Raw genomic sequence first — 19,312 nt, 5'->3', positions numbered from 1 at the left:
CTCATACACCTACTGGGATCAAAAAGGGAAATTAACAAATATGTGTATCCAACTGAACAAGTTCAAAGGTTTCGGCTCTTACATCGATGTCAAATTTCTCATCTGTATATGCGTTCGTCACGTAGGTTCGTCACTGTACTTCTCCAGGTGCATTCTGGGAAAAAACTGAAAAAACTCTGTGGAGTGTTTTGCTGCAACATGAGAAGGGGTGTGGTTAATGTAAGGCTGCAGTGTGTGAATGATCCGTTTTGCTGCAGAGAGGAGGTAGTTTGGGGGTTATCGCCAGCTCTGGTGGAATTTTATTAAACAATAACTTTTCATCGTCATATATATTCTTTATTGGACATACTTAGTAGTAGTTTAAGACATGAAAGGGAGAGGGAATTTGCTCTAAATAAAAACACCCCTGCAAAGTTGCAGCAACCGATTTAGATTTTCTCTGGTTAAGTGGGTGAGCTTCAACACCAGAGAAGATGGGACATTAATATAACCGATATCTCTGACAACTAGTCAAACAAACAATCAGTCATTTTTGCATCCCAAGCTGAATGTTTTTTTAGGAAGACCAAATACCTGCTGCCAAGTAGATAAATACAAAAAAATGCCCTAGTGTCCAAAGTCATAAATGAAAGTACAATCATTAATGTTATTACTCCCCAATGTCTACTTTGCTAAATTGAATGTATGCTTGTGGGAAATGATGAGGCTAGAGCCGTATCCCATATATAATCTCTGTACATTATGTACTTAATTTATTAAAATAAACAAATCTATCCCACATGAGTTGGCTTATTAAAATTATGCCTAGTTACACCATAACTGTCAGTGATGTATAGTGTGAATAACCTGTTATTGTGAATGTTATTTGTGTTTGACAAACTGTAAAATACAAATTTAATTGGAATGGGGAAATTAAACTGCATGATAAGTTATGTTACTATTTTGTTTATAAATTGTCATTTAGCTGAACTGACCCTTTAATGCTTGGAATGTTTTATAAGCCAAACTCCCACTAGAGGTCACTGTATCACAATCATTTATTTCACCCAGACAAATCAAAAGGAAAGAAATGGGTGTTTCCTTTATCTTTCTATCTCTTCAGTCAAAATTCTTGGAACAAAGAGTGTTCAAATATGCTACCTACAACCAGTGACCTCCTGTCCAGTGCACAAAGTCACTGTGCAAGAGGTCACTGTTGCCATTAGAAAATGTCCACTCCCATGTTGTAATCTTGATCAGCAATGCAACAGCGTAAATAGGACGCGGTTCTTTAACCAGAGCATCAGGGTCAAACCTCTGCTGTTGTGCTTTTTGAATGGTGCAGAAATAGTTTCCATGTGAATGATTTAACCACACAATTTGAATTTGCACATTTAATGAAGGCGACACAGTACCAAAAATCCAAGTAAGGACATATTTCTCATATTACATGTTCAATGGGCTACGAATGCCTACATTTTCTTTGGCAGCCAAAAAGTCATTCCCAGACAAAGAACTGTACGGTATGTCATGATGTTACTTAGATTTGTGTCAGTCAGACCCTAGTGAGGCCTGACTGCCCAGACTGACTGTGGTGGAGTCAAGCTCAAGCTCAAAATCATCTTCCTAAGAAAGTCTCATAAATTAGATAAATCATGACATATCAAAGAAATAAACAATGTTAGATGTGTTTTTTTAGCTGAAAAGGCACAGGGTCTCCAGGTCTCTTAACAGAACACTGTGGTTACAAGAAGCCTACTATTGTTTTCTACCTGCATGTCCATTAATCAAACATGTCTTGCATGGCCAAGCTTTGTTCAAATCTACAGAACATAATTTTAAATTCTTTTCTACAAGATTTCAAGATTTCCAAAGACGACAGCTTATATGAATCATTGCTAAGAGCAGAAAGAAATATTCTATTATTTGTGTGAGACAATATTGAAGTATTATGGCTTTTGTAAATTTGTTGCCACAAAATGTGTTGTTTTTAGGTGCTGTTTTGGATAAAGATAAACTCCCTGACTTTCTTAAAGTGTCCAATAGTCACCCACATTTCTTCCCAGCTCATTGTTCATGTGAACTGTGTTGATTTACTTGTTCTGCTGTAATCAAACACAGATGCAATCTGTAACAAGTTACACAATTACTTGTTTTTCTAGCTGAAAATAAACTCCATTAAAGTGTATTTTGTATTTTTGTTCAGTGTGTTTGAAATTGTTTACTAACTTGAACCTGAGCAATAGAAAAAAGGTGAGGAGCTCCACCAAAACAGCCAGCGAGGTCACTGAACTGATCCAGGCACCGCTATCTGAAATCTCTGAGAGGCCTGTCCTTGTGAGGGCCAGTGGCTCTCTTTACTGCACTGGTTACATCCTTAGATAGTAGTTTAAGCTGATGTGTCTGGATGGCATGCTAAAGTGCTTCACCATTAAATAGAATCAATAGACTCATTTCTTCCTTCTGCAACTAGTTCATACAGTTGCTAATTAAATAATGCCGTCTATTGTGCACGCAAGTCCGATTTTGCCTTGAGAAATAAATATATTTTTGTCCTTAATTAAGCTACAACTGTGCTCTTTTCTCTCATGAATTCATATTTGAATTGTTTTTGATGTTGGCGATGCATTTGTGTAATTGTCTTTTTCATTTAAAATATCAGTAAACTGTGTGAGAGACCCAGCGCATATTCAGGGTTTTGTTTACCCAGACTTTAATGTCAGTGGGAGATTAACCACGTCAGTATGTATATGACCACATTACACTTCTTTGTTGCCTTCTGTAAAACTGAGGTTCAAAAACGAAATTGAGCTACAGATATGAAAATAGTTTTACATTATACAGTCAAAATGTAAATGTGACATCAACAGTAGATTTAAATAGTTTAACCTTGTAACATTGAATATTACTTTGCTCTATGTTTTGTTAAATACAACAGAACTCATCTTTAAATTATGAATGAAGTTGTGAGCGTCCACATGAGCACATGAGTTGCTCTACACCATTTACTTGCCTAAATGGGTAAGTCAGTGCCTAGGCTCTTCCTTTCAGTTTGTTGATTTTTTATTTTAACCGGTAATCTCATGATCAATCTTTCATTTTTAAAGATAGACCTTCATACAAGAAAGAACACATAAAAACATAGGCAAACAAAATTGATTAAAACACAATTTTGTGGGCTCTAAATATCACATGGAGAAATTGTGGAGCACAAATAGGCAATCATTTCCACATGATTTTCTCAAGACCCACAGATCACTTTATTAGGGGTAAAACCTAAAGGCGTAGACGGAAAAGCTGCAAATTATTTATTGTACATCTTACTAACCGCAGCAATTTATTCAATTACAATGAATTGGTTAAAGCCTGAGCAACAATTTGTGGACCCAAAAGGATCTGAGATTTCTGTGATATGGAGCAGATAACCTACTCTCTAAGGTTACCAAAGAACAAATTTGATCCTGGTCCTATAATGAGCTTATTAATGCAGTGATAACCTCAACTCACCGTATGGGGGGATCAATGCCATGATAACGATCCAGACAGGCTTGTTAATGTACTCACCCATCCCTCTAACCCCTGGAAGATAGATATATGGATTTAGTTATTTCATTTGAAATAACTATACATGCAATTATTTAGTATATTTGTATTTATTTCTTATTTTACTATTTCATTTATTTATGTTTTAGTTATTCCTATGTTTCCTATTATGTCATTATACAAAACCGATATGATGTCACTGAGAATAGAAAAAAATCCCAGAAAAACCAACATAACATTATGCACAATACAGGAATGATAAAGAAAACTTGATAGCTTGGGTGTCGTTTTTGAAATCTTCAAACAGAATAGAGAGATTTTTATTTTAAAGTTTTGATGGAGAAATGCCACATGCCTTAATGACACAATAGAGGTCACAAATGAGGGATACACAACTCAACCTATTCACTTAAGATACATGTGATTGGGCTGAATATTTATAGTGCTTTGTGTATATTTTCTGGTCAGCTGGCACGATATTACTTGCTTTTTGTTCTAACTAAGAGAAAATACCTGAATTATCATTAAAGAACATGATCAAGCTAAAGTTGCAAGTACATGAAGTCTTCCCTGCGTTCCTCAAGTGTCATTACAGCTCTTCCTTTGATTCCATCGCTCATCTGCCCGTGTGCATTATCTGATCAATAACAATGCAACTTAATGCCATTCTGTTATATAGAACATTGCCTATAGATGTTTTTCTGGGGTCATCTATGGTTGGTGGATAAAGATGCAATAATTTGAGTCTGGCTCCATCTTGTCTTTAGTAAAGCAATGTGATTAGAGTTCAAGTGCAGGATGTGCTCCATCTGAAATGATTTTATAGTGAGCCCTTTGTAAAGATTCACATGACGGTTTTGGCCTCAAGGACTTATTAAGATAAGAAAATATCATCCGGAAGATTTGTATTTAGTCCTCATCTCTGCAAGTTAAAGTAAGAATCTATAATTCAGACAAGTTTCATTAAATTGTTCTCCCACCGTTGTTCTCTCTGGGTTTAAATGAAACTCAACTGTTCTAGCATTCATGGCTCCAGTGTCCTGGGGCAGTTCTCAGAGGCTCTCGCAGATCATTTGGAGCAAGGTACCAAATGAATCATTCGGGAGATATTTTGCTCAGCTTGCTGAGGTCATTGTGCAGTTCTGTGAAACTTGTTATTTAACTGGTTTCAGCATTTAATTGTGATTAAACACTCTTTTTCTTATTTCTTTTTCTTAATGTATTGTGACATATCAAGGTATGCATTTGCACTTTTACTTGTAAATGACACCGGACATTATGTACATACAATGTCTAAGAACCTAATTAAGATGACTAAAATCTCATTCAACAAGAGAATATCTTACATTTTCTGATATATAATGCTGTGTGAAATGGCTTAGATTACATAACACTGAGTCTACGTGTCATGTTGTACACTTTTCTGTTATATATAAGGTCGAAGCCCTGCAGACGACTCGTGTGTCACATCCCTTATTACACATAGTGCCAAGATGAAAAGCTGGTCCATAATAGCAGTGCCAACATTATCATCTGTCAATTCATAGTAAATGAGCCAGAGAATTAACTGCATAATTTATGTAAATGCACAGAGCAGAGCTGCATGAGGCTGCAGATAATCACATATGTGAAGTTCTTGCAAAGGCTAGTAGAAAGTCAAACTTTAAACCAAAGGTTTAAAACAACTCAGCTGGTTTTGTTTTCCACCAAATTTAACTTATGGCTCCCTGCTGCATTTTATTTCCCAGAAGATTATTCTGTTGTTATGGAAATAGGTGATAAGTGGAACATTGCTATGAAATGAACTGGAGCATGACAAAATCTTTATTGCCAGATTAAACAATCACCATTGCTTATAAATGTTGTTTACACTAAAATGGAGTGCAACAGGATGAGCATAGTAATGTGTTTGGGTGGGGGAAGTTCCATATTTGGTCAACAGATGGTGTCAGAAGGCTGATGATAACACATGCAGACTGTGTAGTACTTTGCAGAAGTGGTTCATTGTTACATAAAGAGAGAAGTATACTGCTTTCATCAGTTTCTCACAATCAGTCCTTAACAGTAAAGTTTGAGAAAATAACTTTAAAAAGCACTGCTGATCAACAGCTATATAATAGTGGCTTCTTAAGATCTGGGGAGCTCTCCCTCATCACAAGCAGTAGCGCAAAATGAAGACACAGTCACGTTGCAAGTTGTTTACTTGGCACAGCATTGGTCATTAATTCATGAAAGTCATAAATAATGATCATAATCTTCAAAACAGCAGGCAATTGTTGCCGCTGAATGTACGATGCTACTGCATCAAAGAATAAAAAGTTGTGTGTCATATTGCAGCTGTTTAGAGATGTGCATCACCATCTCTGCTGTCACAACAGGTTTGGTTACATAATGACTTAGAAAAACATAATTACATAAATATATGGAAGAAAAACAGACTTTTACAAGAATTAATAAAAAAAATATCTTGGCACCCATTTAAAATGTATTAGAGACTATTGGCACTGTATGCCTTTTAAAAATACTGAACAAGCCAAGATGGGGATTTCTTTCTGAATGATTTACATTTATGCCCCTTGGAAATCACTCTGCGGTGAAACCAATATTAAATTAGATTGAAGCTGTGTTTCCACCTGGGTAGAAGAAGAATAAAAGATGAATAGTGTGCTTATTAATGTGTGAGAAAGGAGTTTCAGAGCTGCAGGCTGCCTCAGAGCTCAGGAACAGCATTAGATTTGAATGACTTTTGATACTTATAAAACTTCTTCATCTTGGCAAAGTTTCTTTCTCTCTTTTCCTGCATCGAAACGTCAGGACACTTGACCTGAAAGTATGACATGTTACAGACCTACAAATTACACTTTTTGTGTCTAGCTGTGTTTACTCAGTCATTATCTGAAAAGGCCACAGGGCTGCACAACCTTGACTAAAATTGTGACAGGCAGCTGGCCTTGAACAGCTGTTGTTGTAATGTGCATTCAAACCAGCAGGTGGCTCTGTTCCTTCCTTTTCAGGAAAGGAAGATCCACTACGATCCATATCACGCCACCAATGAAACCTATAATATAAGGGGTAAAAAGAAATAAGACTCTTTTAAACATGCAGTGATATTTGATGATCATTGCTGTGGAGAAGGTTGGCCTGGTGTGACGTGTTTAAAATAATAATAAGAATGACAAAACTTTGCTATATCACTAGCTTGTTATCATTTATCCAATGTAAAGTATTACTTATGACTCTTTTATCATTACCTGATACATTACGTGTATGTCAAAGAGATGGGAACACAGAACATCCAGCTTTAGAGAACCAGTAGGCTATTAGGACATTCTGGTGCCAGATATCCACCTATAATCTGCTTTGATATAGCCTAATCATATATAAGAATCTGATATAAAGTTGTGTTTAAACATGAAGTGTTTACGAGTTACAATAGGGTGAACATTTGGCGCAAAAGAAGCCCCTTTTTTGCAGACTGTGTGTGCTCCTGCGCGTTCACGTGTGCGCGTGTATACGTGTGAAAGTGTGAACGTGTAGGCCTACATGGGATATTGCCTAATCGGAACAATAACAGATGTATCTCTAATGTAATTTGAACATCTAGGCCTACTTTTGTATCTTGCAGTATTTTCTGTGGTTGCATAACTGTCAGGTAGGTTATTATAATGATGTGCACGTTGGGTTTTTTTCTCCCCCTCCACCAAATCCAATCACACCCTCCCCCATCTCAAGTACAATTACGTGATGGGTGACGTTACAGCATGCGGAGGAGGGCGCTGGGCAGGGACCACTTGGACCAAAGAGGACTAAACGCTATTTCATTTCAGCGCAGAAACAACGCATTGAAGGCAGTGGACCAGGGCGCCTGCTGAAGCCTAGCCCATTGTCTCCTTCAAACAGAGCAACTAAGGAAAACGGGTTTGATCAAAACAGCGGTGTAGCCCTTAAAGGAGTGTCCAAGTGGTAGGCATTGCGGGTTTGTAAGCCACAGAAAAAGGGCCCTGGATAGATCTGGCCAATAACGGAAAATGAATCACAGTCAAGTTTTAATAATATGAACAAGAGCCGCGTTTTGTTGCAATTGGCGACCAACTATTGATGCTTCTGCGCCGATCGTTTTCCAGACCATCAGTTCGCGCGGACTTCTTTTGTTCGCATCGCTTGAATCCCAAATTCTAGTCTGCATATTTGTGTTGCCGTTGTAAAAAAAAAAAGAAAGAAAGAAGAGTTAGTCGCTCTAAAAAACAAGAAAAAAGACCAAGATGAATTTCCAGTCGAGCGTCCCAGTGTCCGGTATCTCGCAGCAGTCTCAGCCAGCCATGCCCACTCCAGGCACGGTCCCGGTGGCGGTTCCCGTCCCAGTTCCCCAGTCCATTCCGTCCCAGTTCGGATCTGGATCGTCTGCAAGCTCAGGGGCTGGCCAGTTCGGTTCGGGGACGGTTTCGGGCCAGGCTTCCCAACCTGGAACAGCGGGCTCGCAGTTTGTTTTGTCCAACTCAGCGGCCATCAGGGCAGAGATCCATCGGTTCGAGTCTGTCCACCCGAACATTTACGCTATCTACGACCTGATCGAGCGCATTGATGACCTGGCTCTGCAGAACCAGATCCGAGAGCATGTAATCTCCATTGAAGGTGAGTAGGGAGAAATCATAGCCTACTGGATTTTCGTTTGGGGCTTCTCATTCATTGAGTATTGGGGGGATGTTGTGTGTGTGTGTGTGTGTCCGTTTTAACGGGGGTCCACTTTCCCTACCTTACATTGTCATGGCCACATAGCACAGTGTCAACAATCACACTTTGAAGCTGGGGGCGTAGACGATCTCATAGTCCTGCTCAGGGAATGAATTGCCCTCATGCACTACTGCAGTGTTAACTGTAACATTTTCAATTGCACTCACAAGAGGCAGCCTGTGCGATTGTAGCCTAATTAGCTCTCAAAAATCAGTATCAGCTGGTTAACGGCATTTGCTAAAGGGAACACAGTTTTTACACTTCATGCACTAAAGTCTGACCTCCAGTGAGAGTCTTAGACTTCATATGTTTTAAAATTAGGGACCAGCCTGTGGAGCAGAGGCTACTAATGTGACTTGAAACTAATGATTGCTCTCTGAACAATGCAGTAATACACAATGGCAGTTGTTACACAGGGAGCAGGAGAAATAGTGGTGTTCCACTAGAGATGGCATTATGGACATAATAGGGTTTGTTATAAAGCCACCCAGCTGGTAGGCCTATATTCTTTGTCACACTGGAAATCAAGTTATTACCTGACCAGGGATGGATGACCGTGACTGTAAAGAAAGTGAGGATGATGCACTGTCAGATGTGAACATCTAAAATGATGATAGCGGTTTCTTATGTGTTTCTCACTGCTACTTACACGCCCATGTATCCAATCAATGGCTGTATGACACACATCAGTCAGTGTAGCCTACTGTCCATCAAAGTCAGCTGTTGTGGGTCTCCAGGAGTATGACTGCAACTGTTTTAACATTTGCACCATTGGTTCTAATACTATCTTTGGTAGCATAATCTTACATTTTGTACAGTCAAATAAAAGGGATCAAGTTGCAGTTTATCTTGAAAGCAGCATTTGCAGTAATCATTAAAATACACCAACATGTGCAGTTCTTTTATTCTGTTTGTAGAGTTGAGAAATAATATGGATAATAAGTGAAACCAGCTTGGCTAGTTTTGGTTGACATTGAAAGAGTGACATAATGTCTTCAACAATGTTATATGTATTATAGCAATGGTTATTTTATTAGAATTCAACAACTACACTTCCTGAGAGGTGCTGACAGAATGCCAATGGCAAATTGTTGAATGCTAAAAAATAAATGCTTGAAACAATTTTTAAGGATGATATTGACATGTTGGCCTAAATGTAGATTGGTAATAGACCAACATTTTAAGGTCAGACCTCAGAGATTATCTTGACAATATTAACCTGGCCTAAAGGCAGTCAACATTGAACATGCTTCGGGATTTTCTGTGTAACCTGTCCATGACACAGCAGACCGGGACAGATTTTGTATGTTTTGTTTTGTTTTTGCTGATTATTGAACAATATTTCTGTTTTGGTACCTTGATAAATCACACAACAAAACCGTCACCACCATAAAAACGTAAGGCAGAATCACAAAGTCATGGAATGTCCATAAGTTTATTAAAGATCAAAATGAAAATGAAAGCAATCTTCATGTGGAAATAAGCAATCAACTGGTGGGCCTGTGGTGTCTCAGTTCAACCTTTTAAGTAAATGATGAATCTCCTTTTTTTTTGTTTTTTTTAATGCCTGAGGATTGTTGCATAATTTTCTCAATGAAGGCATGTCTTGATTCTGTAACACAGGAGCCTTTTATGAGTTATATCTTTCAGGTGTAACTCTGTACAGAAATTATATTGCTTGCTTCATTCACAAATCTGTTTTGATAAAAGATATTGTATTTATCCTTCCTAAAAGATGAGTAAACACTTGACCTGAACAGCTTCCAGTGTTCTATGTTAAAAAGTAATGTGTTGACTGTCACTTTAATCGCGGATTCATCCTCCTTCAAGCTGTTGTGTTTATTTAAATTACAGAGTGCAGAGTTGATGCTTTAAATTTGAGATAGTATATTAGCATTTAGATATGTACTGCTATTAGCCCACACGTTCATGAATCTTAGGTGATGCCTGAAGGTTGCTGTATCTTTCTAATGTTCTCAAAACATGCCATATTGACTCTATCATTGTCTACTGTGGTAAACTGGTCTTTCTGACATCTTCCTCGCCGTTTCTCCCTGAGCATTTGTTGAACATTAGCAAAAAGAAGTTTTGAATGAGACAAGTCCTTGATTTTTGATTCTGAACTACCGCATGCTAAATCTGATGCTTATTGTGTATGTTTGAGAATAGAAATATTTCAGTAGGATGTCATATTGTTTATATTTGTCTAGGTATCCTTGGGAATAAAATAAAACTGATGGTTGTAGCATTGTGTCCACACCTGCAGGCTAATACAAAATGTTACACAGGGAAATATTTAACCCAAAAATCCCCTGCTAAACAACAGAACAGGTACTAAAATGCAAAGGATACTCCCTGTAAGTCTTTATTGATGAATCTTTTTAGCACTTTGTGAACACGTTTGGGGTAACTTTCACATTATGTGCATGAAGAATGGTGTTGAATTAATATTTCTAAGCATAGGCCATATGTCAAAAGGTAGTGATGGTGCAGTACATAAGACAAATGCCTTTGGTGTGGGACACTGGGGTTTGATCCCCACTGTGAAACATCCACCAATGTGTCCCTGATCAAGATACTTAACCCCTAGTCGCTCCAGTGGCGTGCAACCTCTGACATGTATAGCAATTGTAAGACGCTTTGGATAAAAGTGTCAGCTAAATGAGTAAATGGGGGGGACTGATTTTGATGTCCTCACATAAACATTGCATTAGCTTGGATGTATTTTCTGGTGCTTTTTCATGCTGTTAAATGAGATGCAGTTGTCTTTGAAGAGATGCAACAGGAGACATTGGCCGACTTGTCTTCACCTGCACTGTGGAACTGCAGAGCTGTTCCTCTTCAATCTTGCATCATTGCAGAGTCTGTTGCTAAGGAACCAGGGGCTCATGCATTTAGCTGAAAATACTGAAGAAAGAGTGAACAGAAATTACAGCCCTTACAAAATGAATTCCTGTCGTTACTAAGGTTTCCCTGTTGTTGATTAATAAGACCTTTATATGATGATGACACTGCATGCTGGTTTTGTATATGTGTTATTTTATTTTTTTGCCTAACATCACACAGTGATGTTCAGTGATATTCTGGGTTCTTCTTGGTTTCTGTGAGCTAATCTGTGTGTTTTGTTTTTTTTTTGTTTTTTTTTAAAAACAAGGTTGGTGAATACAGGACAACTGAAGCTGAGTCAATTAGACATGCATGCAATTCATGATAAGCTGTGAGAATGACCAAGCCAGGAAGTGTGCAAGCAAAACGGCAGTGCCAAAATGTAAAGAAGTACTAACTGGATGACAAGTGGATTCACTGTTAATGTCTTAAAGATGTTTCACTGCTAATCCAAGAGGTTTGGATAAGCGTGGCCGGGTAATCGGTATTGGGGGGCAAAGATTTGCTGTTGGACCCCTGTTGCCTTCAATTTTCCCTCAAATACAGTGTACACAGCACACTATAGATGGCAACTTCATTATATTTTGCAGAAACCAACCAGTACTGAAATCCTACTCAGCTCCAGGTTTTGTGTATTTCAGTTTGTGGTAATATGATGAAGCACTTCTCCAACAAATTTGAAAGAAATCAAATTACCAAAGCGTGACACATGGTGAACCTGAGTTAGCCTTGTGGCTAACTTAAGAAATGTCTTTGACTTGTGACCTGAATGACTGAGAACCTTCATTGACATAATGTTAACTTACTCTACAATCCCCAGGATTAGATGGTGGGGTTGCTAGTGTGGCTAACAAGTGCTTTATCAATCAGGCTAAACTACAAGGTGAAACTTCCTGGACAATGATTTGGCCTAAACCATAACAGTTTTTCAATGGCTCTGTCAGGTAAGCTTTGTGTTTAGTCTGGGACTATGGGCTCCATCTCCATGTGAGCAAGCAGCTCATAGACACTCTTTGTAACTGTGTCACATGATTAACTTATTATATACTAACTGCATGATGCTGCTAAAAATGATAAAGAGCAAAGATTTGCACATGTCTACTACAATGCAATTCGGGACAGTACTGACAACACTTGGAACCATTGATTCATTGTATGAAATAAGAAAACAACGTAATATATACATAGGGGTGAGGGGGGAAATTATATGAATGACCAAATCTTTTAATTTGCTTGGTATTGCAGTGTTAATCATCACAACAATTTCACTGGCCAGTCTTCTTGCCAGTGGCCATCTTTGGACTTCACTGTGAAGTAAAATTGAAGGTTGTTGCAGAAGTTTTTAGCAATCAACCAGGTAAGGCAAATCCAACTGAGGATTGCAGCGATCAACAGATAGCGGGTTAAACTCCATCCAGTATGCTGTTGAGTCACACCTTGTCATAGGGAGAAAAAAGGAAATAAATAACATCAGAAAAGCTGTACATCTACATCACCAGTATTGCACAATGTGTACTGTGCATAGCTAGACAAGCATTCTACATCATCAAATTGTACTTACTTGAACCCTAAACCGTGCTATAAGCAGTGTTCTTGATACACTAGTATTAGTACTAGTATGTTAGTTCAGAAAGCCAAGCTAATGAATACTCAACAGTCATTTGGCAAGACATCGAATACCCTTTGAATATCTATTGAATGTCCTTTCTGCATAATTACTTATTTGAAATAGCATATAGGTTCATTTATTTAGAGTATTAAACTACTATGATGTGTAAATGTGTTTTTTACTGACTTTAAACTAGTGGGGGGAGCTATTTATAGCTGCAGTTGGAGTCTGGATTTGGTAAGGGATTTGATTGGGGAGATAAATATGTGAGGATTTGTAAATAGAATAAAATCCTGATCACTGACACATGGAGACAGCTGCAGAGATGGTATCTGTAATGTTCAGTTATATTTTTAGCTTTTAATTTCAATAGGGTGGAGTGTTCCATTAACAAGACTATACCATGGGAATAGTTTTCTTTTGTTCTATTTGTAATGGGAGTTCTGATTGCTACCTTAGTTTTTAGTCTAATTAAACATGCATACTGTTCTTTAGTTTTCTATAGGAAGTTCTGGAGGTAGTTGAAAACATGTGGATATACAGTATGCAAGTATATGAAGTACAAAAGCACCTACAGATTGTGTAAAATTATTGTCGTATTGCAAAGGGGAATAACTACAAAAGTCAGTGATGGACAGGGTGATTGAAATACCCCTTCCTGCTTTTTTAAGCCCCAAGGTGGCATTGCACTTTCCCAACAGCAGGTTATGATATCAGAAAACTGACCTTTGTGTATTTTGAGGGGATTTCTTTGAGCTGAGTGTTTTGTTGTTGCAATGTTATCTTGAGTAATAACTGTATTTCATAAAATTGCAAAACCCCACACTGACATTCATGTTTCCAACTGACAGTCCAATGTCAGAGCAAGGGCAGTCACCTAAATCCACTGCCACTCAAGAGGGGTGCTTGGGATTTCAAGAAAGGACTAATAAGCCTGCACAATGGGACATTGTGTGCTCACATAGCAATAGGGAAGACACAGAGAGATACAAGAAGCACACAGACTGAAGCCTCAGAGCTCGTTGTTGGCATTGTGTGGCACCTAAGCAGCTCCCTGGTACACACTGCATCTCTCTTGTAGTCAGTTGCCAAGGAGAGCATGAGCAGAGTGCTCATCTGCTAATCATACACAGAGAATGATGATGATGCATCTTTCCATTGCTGCTGAAGCAGAATTTTTTTTCCTCATGACCACTGAGATTTAACCCCCCCCCCAAATATCTTAATTAACACTGATTTTATTGATCATATGCTGTAATGATATAGCAGATATTTGTATTATACAGCTTTTATTTAATTAAAGAAACATGATGATGAATATAGTCCTGATTAATAATCATTCATTAAACATGAAAATACAGCCTGGGTTTACAGAGGTTTTCCAATGAGTTGTTACAGTTTAGGGGTGTGTGTGTGTGTGTGTGTGTGGGGGGGGGGGGGGTTGAATTTGGTTTGAGTAACTGGTCTTACAGTTGTCACTGTGGGCCATCTGTGTCAGGAAAATGCCGCTGCTACTTTTAGCAAGAGAAATCTTCACAATGTATTCATTATATTTCAAAAGCGTATCTGTGAATATGGATTAGAAACTGTTATAGAGTTAGAAATGTCAGTCAATACCACCAGCTGTGTCTCTTACACGGTATGTCAATGTAAATTGTTGTTAATGTGGAAAGCTGGTGTTTATAGAGTAGCTCAGTAAGTATTTACTAGTTGTAGATCTGGTGCCTAAATAAAGTCTCACATAAATACATCTGCGAAGCATGAATTATTTCCTGTTTTTTTTTCCTTAAATTTTCTACATACTGCGTCACATAGAAAACCCAGATTAAACACTACTCAATTGGACATTGGTATCTCTAAAAATTGTTGTTATATTCTGTCATTTCAGCACAAATAGAGCAGTGCCAGTTGGGAATTGTCAGCTTGTCAGCATTCCACTATTTAACAAGGCTTATTGTTATTATTTTTTAAGGAATAGTTAAGTATTTTGGGGAAATACACTTGTTCGCTTTCTTAGTGAAAGTTAGATGAGAAAACTGATACCACTCTGTCTGTCTGTTAAGTTTGGATCTGGAGCCAGGCGGTGATTAGCCTAGCTTAGCATGAAGACTAGAAGCAGGAGGAAACGGCTCAAAAATGCGTCAAAAGCTTACTAATCATAATCAGTCATCAGAATGTACACAAACAGAAAGGTAAAAACAGCAATTTGGGGGGGACAACAAGATTCCAGTGAGTCACTTTTCCTAACTGACCAATAAATCGTTACCACTCGTGACTCCCTGTGAAACCTCAAACTGTAATTTTTACATACTTGTTTGTGTACAGGTTAATTGGTGAGAGTGCACAGACAATAGAGTAGTTTTAGTCTTCTCTAACTCTGACGAATAACTGTTTCCGAAACTGTTGTTTTAAATCGATTCATTAAATGCATTTTTAAAGGCATTTTTGCCTCAGAATAGTTAGAGACCAGCATTCGAAGTACAATACTGGAACTGAACCATTGCTCTCAGTGGAAATGGCACGTGTCTTAGACCGATGGACTTATAGGTGTGCTTTATTTTGCTGCCACTGAGTATTTCTGAAAATTAAGAGAAACACAGATTACAACACAGAGAACAAGAATATATTGCTACATATTAGCTACAGTTGCATCTGTGTTGGAGAAGGATGCACCAATGTTCGGCCACCAAAATTGATTGGCCGTAAAAAGCAAAAAAAGCACTTTCGGTGTTCGGCCTAAAAGACTGATTTAAATTTGTGTGGAAGTATTTTAAAGACGCAAAAATGGCTGTTTGCAGAGACTGTTCTGCTGAATTGTCTCCTAGCGCTTCCACTACATCTGTGGCTGATTTCTTAGAAAAGGCAACAAACAGTGCTTTTTTTGTTTTTCTGTCACTCGTTTCTGAGAAGGTGATTAAGCCAGCTGCACCTAAATTTGGAATGCACACGTATTCAAGCCTTTATGGTAACTTAAACAGCCCAGTACATTATCCTGTCAGTTTCTCTCTTTACAAAGACAAGTGTTGCAGTATGAGAGTGCTACCTGAACCACAACATTCAAGAATACACATGTGACAACGTCCGGTTTTCATAATAAGGTGTCTATACATGATGGAAATAAGATTAATTAGATTATATTCACAGAAAGCATAAAACATATTACATGTGTCCATTAAAAGTAAATGGACACATGTAATTTACTTTACCAGAACCCCTCGGGCCTCGGACCCACCCACCATAGTCTCTCCAAATCCTGGGGAAAACACTGAGTAAAAAACACATTCTATTTAACTTATGCAATGGTAAAAAAAATTAATAAATATTGGGTTTTGGCCAAGAATTTTCATTTCGGTGCATCCCTATGGAGAAGAAAACCATCTTGTGTCTGTAGGAGGAACGAGCTCCTTTGCTGTTTCTCATGCCTCCGAGGTCTCCAACACCACCGTCGAGCCCTTCATTGTGCCTTTTGAACACAGATTAAACTGAACACCTGAAATGAGCATACAGCTCCAAGTGGGCATCGATAAAAGTATAAGCTTCTTTTGATTTCCCATTCACTTGAAGACATTGTCTGATCCTCCATAGCATCTGTAGCAACTGAACCACCTCTGTGTTGAGCATGGCAGGTATCAGGTTTCAGCCATGTTTAATCCTTGAGTGCAGTGTTGAAAAAACACTTCACATCAAGTTTACGTCACACGTTTATTCTTAGTGGTGTAGTAGTAACAGACTTTACCCCTGCCAGATGCACACCAGATAACAGGGTTTGCACATGCCTCACTCAACTCAAAAGACTCCTTGTTTTGTGATTAGCCTGTACAGTTTCGCTCATCTGAAGTTTCAGAACGCTCATTACACCCCCATTGAAATGCGTTTTAACACTGCACCCGACTCTTGACCGCGGGTCAGCAAAGATGAGCTGAACTGGTGAGCTGTAAACAGAGCCTCAGTCTGAAGGTCTGGGAGGTCTGCAGGGGTCAGAGTGCCATTTCTGCATCAGCCCTTCTGTCCCCTCTCTCTGCCGCAGCACCTCAGCATCGGCTTATTGAATGTGACGCTATCCTCCACAGCAGAATGTCCTCCATTGTGCTAATGAACAAAAGCCCTCTCTCTCCCATTGATGGACAGCTATTTTTTTTCTTGTGTTCTGAATGTGGAGGGGTTGGGTTGGGCTTGTCAGGATCTTTCTGAAAGGAACATTGAGAGTATACTCATCCTCATGGCAGGACAAAACAAGCAATTGAAGATGTCACCTTAAGCTTTTTTGTGTTTATTTTTTTTTTTGAAATGGACTAAAGGATTACGACTGCAACTGATAATTATTTTCATTATCAATTCATCTGCCAGTTGTATTCCAGATTTATTGATTTGCCTAAAAAAAGGGGGGCACAGCCCATTATCAAAATAGTTGCAGATAAATTTGTCAATCAAATAATTGTTGCAGCTCTACAAACAATTAATTGATTAATTCAATGGCAGATAAATGAACAATGAAAATAACTCATTTAATTGCAGCCCTACGTCTAAGGTTGTATTGTCTTGTGATATCTACAGTTTTCTCTGTCAGCGTTATCATGTGGTGTTTTTAAGGAGGAGACAGTAGCCAATCAAATTTGCCATAGGCCTGCCTTATTCGTTTATTTTTTTTTTGGAATTTGTGCATCATCCATATCCTATGGTGGAAGTGCTCATGTTTCCTGCCAGTGGGGTAGGGCTGGAAGCAGATGGCTGCTGACAGAGGAAGGGGTTTGGAAAGCAGTGAGTGAGCAACAGATGGAAAAGCGCATATGCCTCCAAGTCCCCTCAGCCTGCCAGCAGTCCCGTGACTAACTGTGGGAAGATTCTGGCCTCATCCAGGTTGGGGACGGATAGAGGATCATGGTGAAGAATGAAGTGTCCTTAGAACAGAAAATGGTTATCTGAGACCAGCTGGAAATCAGCTGTGTGAGGGTTCAGATCTCCTTTAATTGGGAATGATTGGAGAATCGACCTGGACTGCAGGAGTATTTTAAAGACCATTTAGAAAATCAAGAAGTATTTGAGTTATTCAGGTTTTTAGGAAAAGAAGCTCAATTTCCTTTTCTCTTTGAAAAGAAATCTCATACAGGGACTTTTCTTGCCCTTAGGGAGCATGTTTTCTTCAATGAAGAGGAAAATGCCGGATAAAGGAAATGTAGCCTACAGTACATATGTGAGCCCATAATGTAGAGTATGACAGCATACACTATACTAGTTATAGCCTTAGTGTTAGAAGTCAGTTACTGTAATTGAGAGCACACAGACTATTTCAGGTTTCAGGGCTGTGGAAATTCAACGTAATTCCCAGTGTAATTCTCTAAATAGCTCAGGGACATGTCACAGTTTTTCAGTCAGTCAATCTTTGGGGACATGTTTTGAGCTTGTTTGTTTCCACACGAGGATGGTGGGGTTGTTCATGAAAGTTACTGCTCTGTTGTGAGAGTGAGTCACCTGTCGGGCAAAAAGTTGAACGGCTATGTCATTCCCTATCTGGTAGTATTACACCACTTCAGCCTCCCCACATAAAATTGTAAAACGACACATAAACCTTTTTTTGTGAGGATAAAATCAGCTCTATTGTACTTAACTCTAGCTTTAGCCATTGTAAAGGTAGAATCATGTGGTGCATATGTAGTAGTTAAAGCTAGATGTGTTGACTACAAATAGAAGATCCTTGCTGTAGATATAATATCACTACTTCCCAGGTTATTTTCATTGCAGTGAGAATAGTGTATGCATTGTCAGCACTACTTTTCTGAGGTTAGCCCTCTTGTCAGTACAGCTTGTTTAACATGTGCCATCAGAGCGTTATCACCCAGGTCTGACATTCCTTTTGTGGATACCATTGTTTTGATGATGTTTTGACATGTCCTCTGGCTTTGTGCCTGCTGTCTTTAAAGGACTCACTCAGGCAACATGCCAGGGGCTGGTTTTCCAGTTTATTTTGTTGCAGATTCTGGGAAAATGCATGTCATAGTTGTAACAAGTAGGGGGAAAAATCCACTAGACTGTTGGTTGTTTAATAAAGTATTAAAAAAACACAAATTTTGAGTCTGTGCTAGAGCATCTGTTACTCAGCTTAAGTTTGGATCAGCAGTAATATTTTGGTCACTGACTTTGTGAATCAGAACTAAGCTCTGAGGAGGATTTGTTGTGAAGGGATGTTTTCTTCTGTGGGAATCACTGGATGTGTAATGTGACCCCCCATTTACTGTTTATACCCCCGTTTCCTGTTTTCCCCCGACTGGAATAACCTTAAGTTGTTCCACTGCTGAATCCCCCTGGCCATGACCCAGGACTCATGTCATGCGGTGGGGTATGTGAACTGCATGTACATCCCCTCTAAAAACACAATCACAGTTCCCATTTTGTAGCAGACATCTGCAAGGGTTTTCAGAGGAACCTCCAGTTGGACAGGGCATCATCAAGCTGTAAAGATTTACTTCTTGTGGCACTCATTGGCAGAGTGGTCCACTTTTTCCCTGTTTGAATTTGTATTTGTTTCCCTTATGTGATATCTGATTTTTTTTTTTTTTTTTTTTTTTT

At 38.7% G+C, this 19,312-nt stretch overlaps 1 protein-coding gene across 1 annotated transcript in view; it reads left to right on the top strand.

The window, feature by feature from the left end:
• The first annotated feature begins 7,317 nt into the window (after window positions 1-7,317).
• Window positions 7,318-19,312, top strand: part of agap3 (ArfGAP with GTPase domain, ankyrin repeat and PH domain 3) — a 113,892-nt gene continuing 101,897 nt past the window's right edge. Inside the window, exon 1 of the mRNA XM_046051366.1 lies at window positions 7,318-8,154. Within this exon, the coding sequence (XP_045907322.1) occupies window positions 7,785-8,154 (370 nt within the window). The 5' untranslated portion in view covers window positions 7,318-7,784. The remainder of the gene's footprint in view (window positions 8,155-19,312) is intronic.

Source organism: Micropterus dolomieu, linkage group LG06 (assembly GCF_021292245.1).
Source record: "Micropterus dolomieu isolate WLL.071019.BEF.003 ecotype Adirondacks linkage group LG06, ASM2129224v1, whole genome shotgun sequence".
In the NCBI taxonomy this organism is placed as follows: Eukaryota; Metazoa; Chordata; class Actinopteri; order Centrarchiformes; family Centrarchidae; genus Micropterus; species Micropterus dolomieu.
The sequence above is the reverse complement of the archived record's forward strand: the minus strand, read 5'-3'. Positions and strand labels throughout refer to the sequence as shown.